Source organism: Colossoma macropomum, unplaced genomic scaffold (assembly GCF_904425465.1).
Source record: "Colossoma macropomum unplaced genomic scaffold, Colossoma_macropomum, whole genome shotgun sequence".
NCBI classification, from domain to species: Eukaryota; Metazoa; Chordata; class Actinopteri; order Characiformes; family Serrasalmidae; genus Colossoma; species Colossoma macropomum.
The window spans coordinates 32,737,970-32,751,670 of record NW_023494796.1 but is presented as its reverse complement, the minus strand read 5'-3'; the positions used below and the strand labels follow the sequence as shown (position 1 = coordinate 32,751,670).

Below are 13,701 nucleotides of genomic sequence, written 5' to 3'. Positions count from 1 at the left end.
AAAGACTGTCAACTAAAATCTTTTTCACCTACTAAAGAAGCACACTTTGCACACTAAACATGTCCTGGCTGACTGACCACATATGAAGAGAAAATTATGTAAATTTGATTTTTTTTTTGCCAAACTGTTCCTTTGAAAGATGCACAGTCAGTAATCACTACTACCATCCTACCCATCATTTATTGTTAAACTTATGTTTCAGTCCCACAGCTTCTTCTTGTACTCTTTAACTGCATGACTTCTATTCTGAAAAACAAGATGGAGGACTTTAATGTCTTGCTAGTAAATGGAGGATGGCCTCCAAATTGGAGCCTGGCTACATTTTTTAATCCATCAAGAGATCATGGTGGGTTTTTTGTGGATATATAGGTCCTCTGGCATTTTTTCTTCCCTCAAAATCCTGAAATCAGGCAAAAAATATTGCTAAGTAAGCTCTATTTTGAGAGAAATCTAAGATTGAGATTATTTGATAGAAAACAGTCCTGTGGAATTTCCTTTCTTCCCTTAAAATCCTGAAACTTGCTAAGTTAGCTCCATTTTGGTTGTTTAGTAATTCTTCGTCCGAGACATACTGTAGCTTGATTGACCGATCGATTGGTTCAGTTATTTGAGCGAAAACAGGCTTTACTGATGCACTACTGTGCATCGATTACAGTTAGGTTGTTTAAGAGATGCCGTTCTTGGGTTCAGGTGTGTAAGTGGTTGTTGGTGTAGGCTGGGTTTAAGACTCAAACCCAAGTTTAGAACCACTACGTTACTGACACTTTTCTTACACCGGTTTGGTAGAAAACTCTCAGGGACTCTTCAGTGAAGGCCTAATGATTTCATTGTTAAGAACTGGTTGGAAGCCAAAGGATTACATTTTTTAAAATGGCCCACAGAAAATTACCCATTCAGGATTTTTTCCCCATGTTATGTAGGTAGATAAAGCCAAGTGAGCTCTTCCATTGCTTAGGCCTTCAGGAGCTGAACTGAAGGCCTCGCGTCTTAGATCGACTAACAACATAATTAGGAAGTGACAGTGGAATTGTTTCGATTTACAAATTACTGGACCAATTTTTAAACGTAAAAATGTCATTTTAGGTCTATTGGAAGTTCTAGATACGGCACTAATAGTTTAGAAGTCCAACCACGGGTAGCCATGTTCAACTTGGACACGGCTCCATAGAAAATGCAACCACAGTTAACTCGGTTTATAACAGCGGTTAACACCTTCTCTGTTAGCACAGGTTTGGGTACTCAAGCTCCGATAATCCTCACACGGTGCACATGAAAGCAGGACATCTGTGACAAACTGAGTTTGAGTTGATTGTCTTGACTAAAACAACAGTGAGTGCGTTTACAGGCACTTAATCCGATTATAATCAGATTTCTGCAGTTATCTGATTATTCGAATGGTCGTGTAAACAGCACACTGATTTCTTAGATCGGAGTAAGGTCTAGAAATCTGATTAAGAGGCTGGAGTTGAGCTCAATAATCAGATTTCTCAGTGCATGTAAACTCTTGCTCTGATTTCTTTCTGATTTCTCAGTCTGAGTATGTGTGAAAACAGATGGTGGTACTGGAAATGAGCGAGCAGTGTTGCTGCAAGACGCAACAAAACACTTTTGGAGTGACGCTGAAACCAAATACATGCTTGGCTAAGTGATGGATTTAAATATTCTTCATCTTCTAGATGATGTATGTTCATATTTTCAGGTAAAGTGGTGTTAAATTGATTAAAAAAAAAAAAGCTGCGGCATCAAGTTTGTGTTTTACATTATGTTTACATCACGTTGTCTTCTGAGTTTATTGGCTGGTTGTAATGCAGAAATCTGATTACTGCCTGACTCAAGTAGACCTGGAGTTTTACATTATCTGATTACTCAAGTGCATGTAAACGTGTTGACTGGATTACTGACAAAATCTAAAATTTTCTGCAGTTATCAGATTATTAGGTGCATGTAAACACACTCAGTGTGTGTTTGGTTATTCTGCATGTCAGTTAAACAGCCCTTTCCTGTCGACGTCTGCGGCTCTGTGCTGTGTACAGTGATGAAATGCACCAGACTCTCCGACGATAGGCAAAAGCCTGGCCTGCGAGACTAGGGCTCTCTGGAACGTTCTTCTCCTGTTACCACTTGTCCAATTGGATTGTCAGTTCGTATTTAAGCAAATAGAACACCAGTGGGAATGTATTATCATGAACGAGATCATGGGTGTGACTTTGCGGAAGATCACCACCTCCTTGATATGATCTGTGATAATACATGACCTGCACTATTCTATTGCTTTAGAAGAAGACAAAGTAAAGAAGCTCAACGGTTGTTTGAGATATGTATGTAATCTAAATAATAGCAACTTCTTTTTCTAAAAAAAGTAATCCCAGCTCCTTAAAGCAACCACTGCTGTTGGTAATCGGAATGACACACATCTGCTGGATGAAAAACGTGCTGTTATCAGATGGTGAGGCCGGAATGAACTGTTGTATAATCTGGAGCTGTATAAAACTGCCTGCCAACACAAGACTGCTGGTATCTGCTGAAGAACTATGGGTCAATGTGCTGTATAGACTTTAGATGATGAGCAGGTGGAAGATTTTGAAATTCTTCCAGGTATTACCTCATGACCAGAGCGTCTGGGGCAAAGGGCATCGATCTCGTCGAAAAAGATGACACAGGGGGCAGAGTTCCTTCCCCTTTGGAACACCTGGCGTACGGCCCGCTCGCTCTCGCCAACGTACTGCAGGATAACATACAGCTTATTTAATGACGTGGTCCATCTTGATCGCTAAGGTGATAAAAATCATAAGAACCCTGCCTTCTTCAGAAACGACATACTGCCTATATACTGTACATATAGACTTTGGATTCATACCACCCTGAACAAGGAAACAAGTCAGATGTGGGGCTGAAAGAATAATTTTTATATCACAATAAACACAGTGAAATCGCAAGTTTACTTATAATTGTATATCCTACATCATTCACAGTAGTTTTAGGTTTTAAATGGAGAAGTTTAACCCAATAATGCGGAGCTTGAACTAGCATTCTGGCAAACTACATTCAGCGTTTCAAGTTTGAAAAAAACGGATATGCTAGTCTTTATTCATGTTGGTAGGCAAGCTGTAACTGTGGGCTCTGACAGAGCTCGTCTCATCATTCTTACTGCAGATGCAGCCCTGCAGGTGGATAAACACCAACAAAACAGACCAGAATGACCACAAAAAGGATAAAAAGATATACGGACGCTTTAGATGCATCTCTAGAAAACTGTACGAGGGGAAGATTAGCAAGACTGGATCCATATAACCTGCATTTCTCCAGAATTCAGAACATTCCAGTGCATGAGATTTTACAAAAATTAATAAAAGTGGCTATTAAAGCTGCCAAAGCTCTTAAATAATAAACTCAGCTTAAATAATCAACTTCAAGTCAGCTTGTTATTCACCAGCTTCTCGTTAGAATTTTCGGTTAAACCTTAAACGGTGCTGCAGCTACACTGAGGCGCCTTGAACGCAGAATGAACACACAACTAACATTAGCCGACCTCAATACTTAGTGAACAAATACCTCAAACTTTGGCGATGCAGCAAATGAACAGCACAGCAAAGATAATCAGCCACTGGTCACTGAACGTGCCTCACTGTCTGATCTAATGTCGCGGTCCACACCACACACATCTGTACTTTACGTACTACGCTAATGAGTGCAATTCTAACAGTATATGCGCTATTTTTTTTTTTGCATACTATAAAGTGGGCAAGTATGCAGTTTGGGACGCTGGAATAATAAAGCGGGCAAATCACAGCCCTTTAAATTTTAGCTTTCATTTGTCATCACTACAGCAACAAATCAAATGAAGTTAATACACTTTAAAAATGTGATTTAAAAAGTGTGTTTTTAAAGAAAAATGTGTTTTACTGCCTTTGCTGGATCAGTTATGTATTTGTTGTAACATTGCTACAGCACTGCTGAATGATGTTGCCTCCCAAAATGGTAGCAGCATGATCATGAGGTCTTTGGATTTTTTTGGATTTTCCCCAGTTTACTCATCTCCAATTCCACCTTCTAGTTAGGACTCCCCCAATCCCACGATGCCACCAGCACTAGGAGGGTGAAGGCTAGGAATAATAACGCAGGCAAATCTCAGTCCTTTAGATTTTAGCATTCATTTGTTATCACTACAGCAACAAATCAAATAAAATCAGGCAATATGCTTAAATATATCAGTTAATATGCTTTAAAATGTGATTTTAAAACATGTTTTTACTGCCTTTTCTGGATCAGTTTTGGCTTAATATTGCTACAGCACTGCTGCTACTTGATGTTGGCTACCAAAATGGTGGCAGCACGATAAGAATACTAACATTATGATGAAAAAAAAGAGCCTTTTAAATATTTAATCACATTTAAATCACAAAATTTGTCATAAAAAAATTCCACAAATCATTCAGCCCTAGTCAGATGTGAGCCAAAGCTGGAAGAACAGAGCTGGTAACAGATAAGCAGAGTTGCATCAGACTGCATCATCATCATCATCTGTCATTACACTTAATTCAGTCACTGAGGATCCCTTGCAGGACTGTAACCAAATCGTCAATGAGCTCAGTGCACTGAATAATGGACAAGGCAAAAGCTCCTGTTACTCGAGTCTCTTTGGACACAAGCAGCTTCTCTACAGCCGATTGCATGTTTACTGAGTGGAAGACAAGACATTTCCTTTATCTTTCAAAAAAAAGACTTGAGTTTTAGCCAGAACAGCATTTTAAACGTCTGTTATCTTCCTTCAGATCAGTTCATGTCAGTCTGAGGGAGAGCTTCTACGGCAATAATGCTTCTAATCTGATAATGAATCGAAAGTTACCTGCAGTTGAGGACAAAAACATCTGGCGTAAAAACCAAACACTGATATGTTTAACATTTCCTCCTTTTGTTCTTTGAATTGGAATGTAAAGAAAGTAATGTGAGAGATCAGGGAACCTCCTCTTACTCACCATGTTCAATAACTCGGGGCCCTTGACGGATATGAAGTTTAAACCAGACTCGTTGGCAACTGCCTGTAATGGTAGACAGAGAATGTTAGTGGGTAAATGGTGATTCAGTAGCAATCAATGCTGGGTAGCATTTTAAAGAGTTCTTTAGGATCCAACAATCCCTTTTCAGTAATTAAGCTAGTACACAGTTGTTGGCTTTCTAATCGGTCATTAAAAGAACTGTAAAAATCAAATTAACTGATAAGATGAATTACTCGGCTTGCGCTGGACCTGAGGCTAATGACAGTGATAAGTAATGGAAGCCTTAGCCAGGCGTGCGCTACACAGCTTATAAAATCCTAACAGACTGCTGAAACAGAGATCAGTGCTGACATACTGGCATTTTTTTTACAGAATTTCTCGTCATCTTGATGATTAAGCAGAGAGAGAGGGTATCGAGGGACATACACATACATACATAATACGTTTTGGCTACAAACAAGCACCAAAATTCCCAAATTTAGTGGCACAAACAAAGCTGGAACTGGACCAGGCTCTGCTGCTTTAAACTCTGTTGTGGTTTGCAGGGCTGTGCGTAAACCTTTTGAGCAAGTAGCGCTGGTGCTATAATAGCTGTGAGTGTTGTAGCACAAATTATTGTAGCACTGAAATGAAAACTACTTACTTCTTGTAAAAAAAAAAAATGTAATCCCATTTAATGACACATTATTTTTAACTGTGAAAAGTACAAACAATTCAAACTATAATGCTAATTTTGTGAAATGTACACAACTATTTTTCTCCACATTAATTGATTCCTCACAAGGGGGCGCTATTAGCATGCAAGTGATGTTTTTTTGTGCATCATTAACAGAGATGAAACACACACATGAACCCACACCAGCAGGATTCTGTACATGGTCGCTGTCACAGATTTCAGAATGGGAAGCATAATTTCCTATAAAGGGCTCAGTGTTTTTTCATGGGAGATCTTAATCAGTTTATTTTAAAAAGGGATACAGGCAAAAGACAGATAAGGCAGTAAGCACGCCAGGGGATGCTTGAGCCTCTAAATCCAAAGGGTCTGAATAACCTGTACTGGCTCAAGACTCTGAGTAGGAAGAGTTAGAGATAAAGACAAAGAGAAGACGTCAGCAGAAGGAGTCATACTTTAGCCAGCAGGGTCTTCCCACAGCCTGGGGGTCCAGCAAGCAGCACTCCTGCAGGGGCATTCAGACCCAGGGCTCTGAACTGCTCTGGGCTGCGGACAGGGGCCTGAGCAAACGCACGCACACACACACACACACACACACACACAATGAGACCTTATTCAACCCGTATTCACGGTGCTTGTCCTGCACAATACCTACATTCACACTTGTTCCCACAGTGTGACCGTTACGAGCAACTAGGCAGAAACTTGTCGTAACAGACAAGCACTACGGCAATATAGTTAAAGGGGAATGCCACCAGTTTTTCAACATTTCTGCATAATGCAGTGATAAATATTTAAACATGGTCATTCAGAGTGTTTTCGTATGAAATTTTAGACTACAGTAGTGATGATAGGAACGAGGGGACTACAACACACACACACACACATACATACATATATATATATATATATGTGTGTGTGTGTGTGTGTGTATACACATACAGTCATGGCAGAGAGGTACATGCACACCGTTCTTGGGCAAAATAGTCCCCCAAGAACTTTTTTTCAGATTTAGCACTATTTTACAATCATAATCCCAGATATCCCGGAATCAGATTTCCTCAATTTTCCACTTACTCCAGATGTAGTCGATTGGCTGACTAATGTTTAGTTTAGCTCTGCAGCATAGAGGCTAATGTTGCTAACTAACACTAGAACTCTGTAGTCACCCAAATAGCCCAATTTGTTTCTGTAACAACAAATCACAACAAATACAGCCCGCTCAGACCGTATCCAAGTCTTCATTAAGGTCGTGCAGACACAGATATTGTTCACAACTGTGGCAAAAGGAACCAGATGTCTGAAGAGGAGGTTTAGGCTATTATATAGTACAATTATATAATTTCTTTTAGCCTAAACCTTTTATCAAAACTGTTGTGAAACAATGTTTTAGGCGTCAGGCAATGTATTATTTTATGTATTAACTTTCTGTGAGGGAGCTTTTAGAGCTTTACTAAAACTCTTCAGACATCTGGTTCCTTTTACCACAGTGGGCTGTATGTGTTGTGATGTATTGCTGAGTTCTAGAGTTCTAGTGTTCTAGTGTCTACTGAGTTCTAGAGTTCTAGTGTTCTAGTGTCTACTGAGTTCTAGTTTTTGTTAGCAACATTAGCCTCTATGCTGCAGAGCTAAAGATGCAAAATTTGGACTCCAACCATTAGTCAGCCAATCGACTACACCTGGAGTAATTGCAAAAGTAAATCTGATTCTTCACTGAACCATTCGTTTAATAATTTTTCATGTTAGCACATTATTAACACCTCATTTTTGGCAGTGCTACTTTATCTTTATATTTTATATCACACTCAACTGACTCTTGTCAGAAAGATCATCATAAATAAGAGAGCAATATGATTCTAGATTGGCACTCCTTCACTGAGAGGCTTTGATATCTGCCCTGACCACATTTTAGGAGCCTGAACAGGTCTACAGAACCTGGGTGGAAGGAATTTGGAAGCTCAAATGCTGCAGTGATGTTACTCCAGTTGCACTGCGGTTGTGTCTTCATAACATTTAATAACAAGATCAAACTGCTTCAGAAGTAATATCAGTCAGTGACCCTTACAGAAGGATTAATATTGATCCGCTGCTTTTCAAACACGTCGCTTTTTAAAAATGGAATCAAACCCTAAACAGTGTGGTTGCCCTACCAAGATGGCCATAGTGAGCTCCTCGCGAATGTCCTGCAGGGCCCCTATGTCGTCCCATGTGACGTCAGGCACTGTGGCAAAGCCCTCGCGCTTGGCTGAAGGCTGGACGCTGGTCAGCGAGGCCTTGAAGTCATCCATCAGGATGCAGAGACCAGCAAGCTGCTCTTCACTCAGAGACTCGCTTTTCTTCAGCAGAGCCAGCAGCTGCACTAGCTCCCCCTGCTGAGAGAGGCGGAAAACTGCATCAGCTGCCACTGAAGCAGAGTCAGGCAATATGGCAACTATGTGATATCGTCATACTCAGAATACACCATGTGTCATGGTATATATTTTTTCTAACGTAATATATTGGAAAAGACAAAGTGGTGCCAGACTTAAAAAAAAATATCAGAGACTATGAACAGATTTACAGTCAACATTTTTACATACTGTGCTGTACTGAATATATATGTATATTATATTTAGCAAATAAATAGTATCTGTGCATTAAAGTGTGCAGAAGTGTGCTCTCTGTAGAAAATGTGTTCATTTATTTTTACTTAGAAAATCAACAAGATGTAATTTGACTAGGGTCGTCTAATCATTTACATGTGACTGTAACTTATCTGGCTTCAGACTTTCAAAGAGAGATGACATTAAAACTGTTAACACCTGGTCATTTAATGCATGCTGAGTGTTAGGATTATATCTGAATGAGGCCACATAAAAATGCAAGTGTGAGCGCACCCAAGACGTATTTAAAACAGATACAAATCTGATCACTCAAACCACTTCAGGAGGCGGACTGAGACATATTTGAGCCACGTTACGAATGTGTCTTCAAGACACATTCGACAACCGATTCCCCCCCCAGTACAACCGAAACCCACTCCCAGCACAACCGAAACTTCTCCCATTACAATCCGAACCCCTCCTAGTACAACCAAACCCACTCCCAGCACAACCGAAACTTCTCCCATTACAATCTGAACCCCTCCTAGTACAACCAAACCCACTCCCAGCACAACCGAAACTTCTCCCATTACAATCTGAACCCCTCCTAGTACAACCAAACCCACTCCCAGCACAACCGAAACTTCTCCCATTACAATCTGAACCCCTCCTAGTACAACCAAACCCACTCCCAGTACAACCGAAACTTCTCCCATTACAATCTGAACCCCTCCTAGTACAACCAAACCCACTCCCAGTACAACCGAAACTTCTCCCATTACAATCTGAACCACTCCAAGTACAACCAAAATCCTCCCAGTACAATCAAAACCCCCCCATTACAATCCAAACCCCTCTCAGTACAACGAAAATCCTCCCAGTACAATCGAAACTCCTCCCATTACAATCGAAACTCCTCCCAGTACAACTGAAAGTCTTCCCAGTATAACCGAAACTTCTCCCATTACAATCCGAACCCCTCCCAGTACAACCAAAATCCTCCCAGTACAAATGAAACTCCTCCCATTATAATCCAGACCCCTCCCAGTACAACCAAAGCCCCTCCCAGTATAACCGAAACTTCTCCCAGTACAACCAAAACTCAACATTTTCCTAGTTTTAAGGTAGTGATAGTAGACTCTGATGCATCTGTGATGCGTGTGGGAGCTGGCTTTTGTTTAAAACAGCGACAAATAAATAACTCTGGATTCAAACAGCAATCCACAAAGGACGAAGTATTCCATTCATTTCTGAGTCACTGATTTATCTGCACTTACTTGTGCCATTAAGGAATCAGAAGCTTGTATACTCTCTCCGTCTGCTGCATTGGTAGAGACACTCATATCTTGGCACTCTGTGTTGACGTCATGTTGGATATCGTCTGTGATGCTCTGACTGGTTGGAGGGTCAGCGCTGGCTGCCTGGTTGGGTGTTTCTGGTGTCGGTGGCTCTTGCACGGGTGGAGAGATGTCCATAACATCAGCAGCAGGTGTTTTGGTGTCGAGCCGCTGCAGCAGAACACGGTTAACGGCGCTCATGGCAGCCTCTCGGCACAGGGCCATCAGGTCTGCTCCCACGTACCCCGGCGTGAGCCGTGCAAGCTGCCGGAAGTCAAAGTCCGCAGGCAGCTTGAGCTTCCGACAGAGAGTTTTAAGGATCCTGCAAATGTGAGAAAGCAAAATGTCAGTTTGTAAGATAGATGAACAAAAAGACTCAGAAAGATCTGTTCCCAGTTTTCCAAAGCACTATACAGTCAAGAGGACTATTAGAGACAGTGCTTGAAGTGATCCCCACTCAGCCACCTAACAATGAGTGTGTTTACAGGCACTTAATAATCCGATCATAATCGGATTTCTGCAGTTATCTGATTATTCAAATGGTCATGTAAACATCACAGTCCAATCTAGAAATCTGATTAAGAAATCCGATAAAGAGGCTGGATTTTAGCTCAGTAATCAGATTTCTCAGTGCACGTAAACTCTTACTCTGATTTCTTTCTGATTTCTCAGTCTGTGCATGTGCGAAAACAGACAACGGTACCGGAAATAAGCGAGCGGCGTCGCCGCGAGACGCAGCAAAACACTTTTGGAGTGACGTTGAAACCAAATACATTCTCGACGAAATGAAGGATCTAAATATTCTTCATGTATGTTCATATTTTCAGGTAAAGTGGCGCGATGTTTACATCACGTCTTCTTCAGTGAGTTTACTGATTACTGTCTGATTCACATAGACTTGGAGTTTCCCCATTATCTGATTACTCAAGTGCATGTAAACGTGTTGATCGGATTACTGACAAAATCTGATTTTCTGCAGTTATCAGATTATTAAGTGCATGTAAACATACTCGATTTGTGTTGCTGGTCATTTATAGACTTATTGGGAAGGGGGCAGACATGGTACAGACACACTTTCAAAGTAATAAGAGCAAAGTTTACAATTTGGTAGTGATAGGGAGTAGACTAATGTGGCTGAGAGTTGGCCAATGACCATGAAAGTCAAAATGCTTGGAGTCGACTCTTCGATTCATGACTGTTTTGATTATTTTACCATAATTGGCTCAAGAAACATTGTGCCGGATGCATGTGTAATACAGGAGTAGGGGTGGGAATCTCTAGGCACCTCATGATTCAATTCGATTACGATTCAGAGGCTGCAATGCGATTATAAAACGATTATCGATGCATCTTTTTTCTATACAGGATTTCTATTTTCTCACTGTGTGACGACTCGGAACTTTTAAAGCAAAGTATATGTTATGATCTATAATGAATTTATTTCCATCCATCATCTAAACCGCTTATCCTTCTGGGTCGCGGTGGGGTGCTGGAGCCTATCCCAGCTGTCATTGGGCGGAAGGCAGGATACACCCTGGACAGGTCGCCAGTCCATCGCAGGGCAGACAGACATACACACACTCACACCTAGGGGCAATTCAGCGTGTCCAATCAGCCTGACTGCATGTCTTTGGACTGTGGGAGGAAACCCACGCAGACACGGGGAGAACAGGCAAACTCCACACAGAAATGACCCTGGTCACCCGGCCCGGGAATCGAACCCAGGCCGTTCTTGCTGTGAGGCGACAGCGCTACCCACTGCGACACCGTGCCGCCCTGAATTTACTTCCATTATCTTTTATTAATAAATCAAATGGAAGTGATGTGGCAAGTGAACTAGAAGGCTCTGATTCACTGCTCTTGTTTGGAGCACATGAGATGCTGCTGCCGCTCATCTGTGATAAAATGCGCTGTAACGGTAAAATAAGATCCAGTGGTGATGGATGACCATGCAGCACATGTTACAGCTGTCCTACCAGGTTTTCTTTAGTGATTTCATAACTTCAGTTTTGGTGTTGTATAGAGTGGGGGGGTCGCTGTGTCAGTAAAATATCTTTGAGATGGGACGTGTGCAACACAGCACGCAAGTCCTGGTTCTCAACAAATGAGACAACGGCATGCAGACTGCAGGTCACACGGCAATGCAGTCTCGCCTGGCTAGTATCTAACGAAAAGGCAAAGAAAGATTTAACATGGCAGAAATAATATCAGTCAGAACATTTGGAGATTAATGGACTTATTCACATTTATAAGCAGCACAGTTGGTTTCCTGATACGATAAATCTGCAACGAGAGACTGCCAAACACTACAAAGTGGCAAAGCTGAAATCAGCTTCTCTTTCGAATTTTCCCATTCCACCTTAAATGGTGGAATCGACCCCCCCACCCCTATGCAGAAGGAAGTCTGAAGAGCATTAGTTTATTTAATTATATAGCTGCAACTATAGCTTAATTATAGCTGCAAAGGTGTCCCAGTCTGCTAGCACACAACTGATGCAACTTGGTATTATTGCATATTTTCATTCCATCACTACAATCTGTAGCAGCTCAAAGAAGTAGGTAAAGGATGATTTAGGAAGGGTTAATTTCTGCCATATCTTCTATATCCCTTTATCAACAGCTCTGGCACTCTTGGTTAAAATTAAGTGGAGTCAGGGAGTCATCTCTGTTGACTACTGCAGCAGGAGACAAGAGCTGCCAAATACCAGGGAGAGAAAAGATTTGATGCATCATAGTATAATGATATTTTGGGTGAAAAAATAGTATTGATACACACAAGCCAAAGCACTGCTGTTTAATTACTCCTAATGCTCTATTCACCTAGCATTGTGTATTTCTCTGACTAAGCGCATCTACTAAATATGTAAATATCAGTTTTTCTCAATGTTGTTTGTTTACGTCATCGTGAGTATTCTGACGTATTTTAGAGTGAAACACAGAAGTGTGTCTCTGACGGTTTTTGTCACTATACTTCACTCAAATTATGGAAGAGTTCTGTCTTTTTAATGATCAGTCTCGCTTACTGTAATATTAAAAAGTACATTTTGTACTCAGTGTGACTTTAAAATCACTTTAAAAATGGAATGCTTTTAAATAATACCACCATTAGAACTGCAGAACACCTACCACAAACTCAAACAGAGCCTATATTAATGTCTTTGTTTTATGCTTTGCCCATATATTTGTTTGAAAATCAAACATTGCTATATTTTATGAGATACAGAACATGCACAACATATGATGTAGCTTACTAGCCCTGTTCTCAGTTTCCCCATCTGGCACCACTAACTGCCCTGTCTTTTCCTTCTCTTTTCATTACTTGACTTTTTTGACCTTTAGCGCTTCCTCAGCGGTCAGTCTCTGACTACAAGACCACTGTTGATGTGGATGTTTTTGGTCGGCAGGCTGTTCTGAAGTACTTTAATGTTCATAATGACTACTTTCAACCTGATCCTTAGGCATCATCATTAGAATTTAATACTTCTAACAGTAAGCAGTGAGACATTTCCAGAGATTAAATCAATGTTAAGACCATATAAGACATTTTAAGGATCCATGGTTACCCTGACACATGTAATTTCAAAAAGATAACGGAAGAAAGAATTAAGAAGACTTAAATGACTACCTATTACTGGTAGTAATACGGTCCTTAATCCAGCTGATATTACAGACAGTTCTGTGCCTGAGACCTCAGTGATGTGAGAACGAGAGATCAGCAAGTAAAAATGATAATACTCGTCTACGAGAGGCACCAACCTGAGCCGTGTCCCTTCGTCAGGAATACCCAGACAGATCTCTCGGTCAAAACGGCCCGCCCTTCTCAGAGCTGGATCCAGAGCGTCTGGCCGGTTTGTGGCCCCAATAACTAAGACCTGCGCTGGTACAGATAATGAGTTCAGGTCTAAAAAGAGAGAGAAACTGTCAGTCAGCCCGAGTGAGTATACAACAAAAGTACAAATACCAATTACTGTGCTTGGAACATTACTGTGCTTGGAGTATTTCTTTGCTGGGAAATACACTATTCGTTTAAAAGTTTGTGGACATCCCTTCTTATTAGTGGATTCAGCTGCATTAAGGTGCACCCACTGCTGACACAGGAGTTCAAATACCCA

At 41.0% G+C, this 13,701-nt stretch overlaps 2 protein-coding genes across 3 annotated transcripts in view; one reads left to right on the top strand and one right to left on the bottom strand.

The window, feature by feature from the left end:
• The window catches only part of adgrb3 (adhesion G protein-coupled receptor B3), a 994,217-nt gene that overhangs the window by 364,298 nt on the left and 616,218 nt on the right, over positions 1-13,701 (top strand). The window lies entirely within an intron of this gene.
• nvl (nuclear VCP like) overlaps positions 1-13,701 on the bottom strand; it is a 36,216-nt gene that overhangs the window by 9,324 nt on the left and 13,191 nt on the right. For both annotated transcript variants that reach the window (XM_036583355.1, XM_036583354.1), the window contains exons 12-17: positions 13,346-13,490; positions 9,530-9,911; positions 7,821-8,042; positions 6,126-6,230; positions 4,977-5,039; positions 2,603-2,722 (exon numbers count right to left, since the gene is read on the bottom strand). In XM_036583355.1, coding sequence (XP_036439248.1) covers positions 2,603-2,722; positions 4,977-5,039; positions 6,126-6,230; positions 7,821-8,042; positions 9,530-9,911; positions 13,346-13,490 — 1,037 coding nt within the window. The remainder of the gene's footprint in view (positions 1-2,602; positions 2,723-4,976; positions 5,040-6,125; positions 6,231-7,820; positions 8,043-9,529; positions 9,912-13,345; positions 13,491-13,701) is intronic.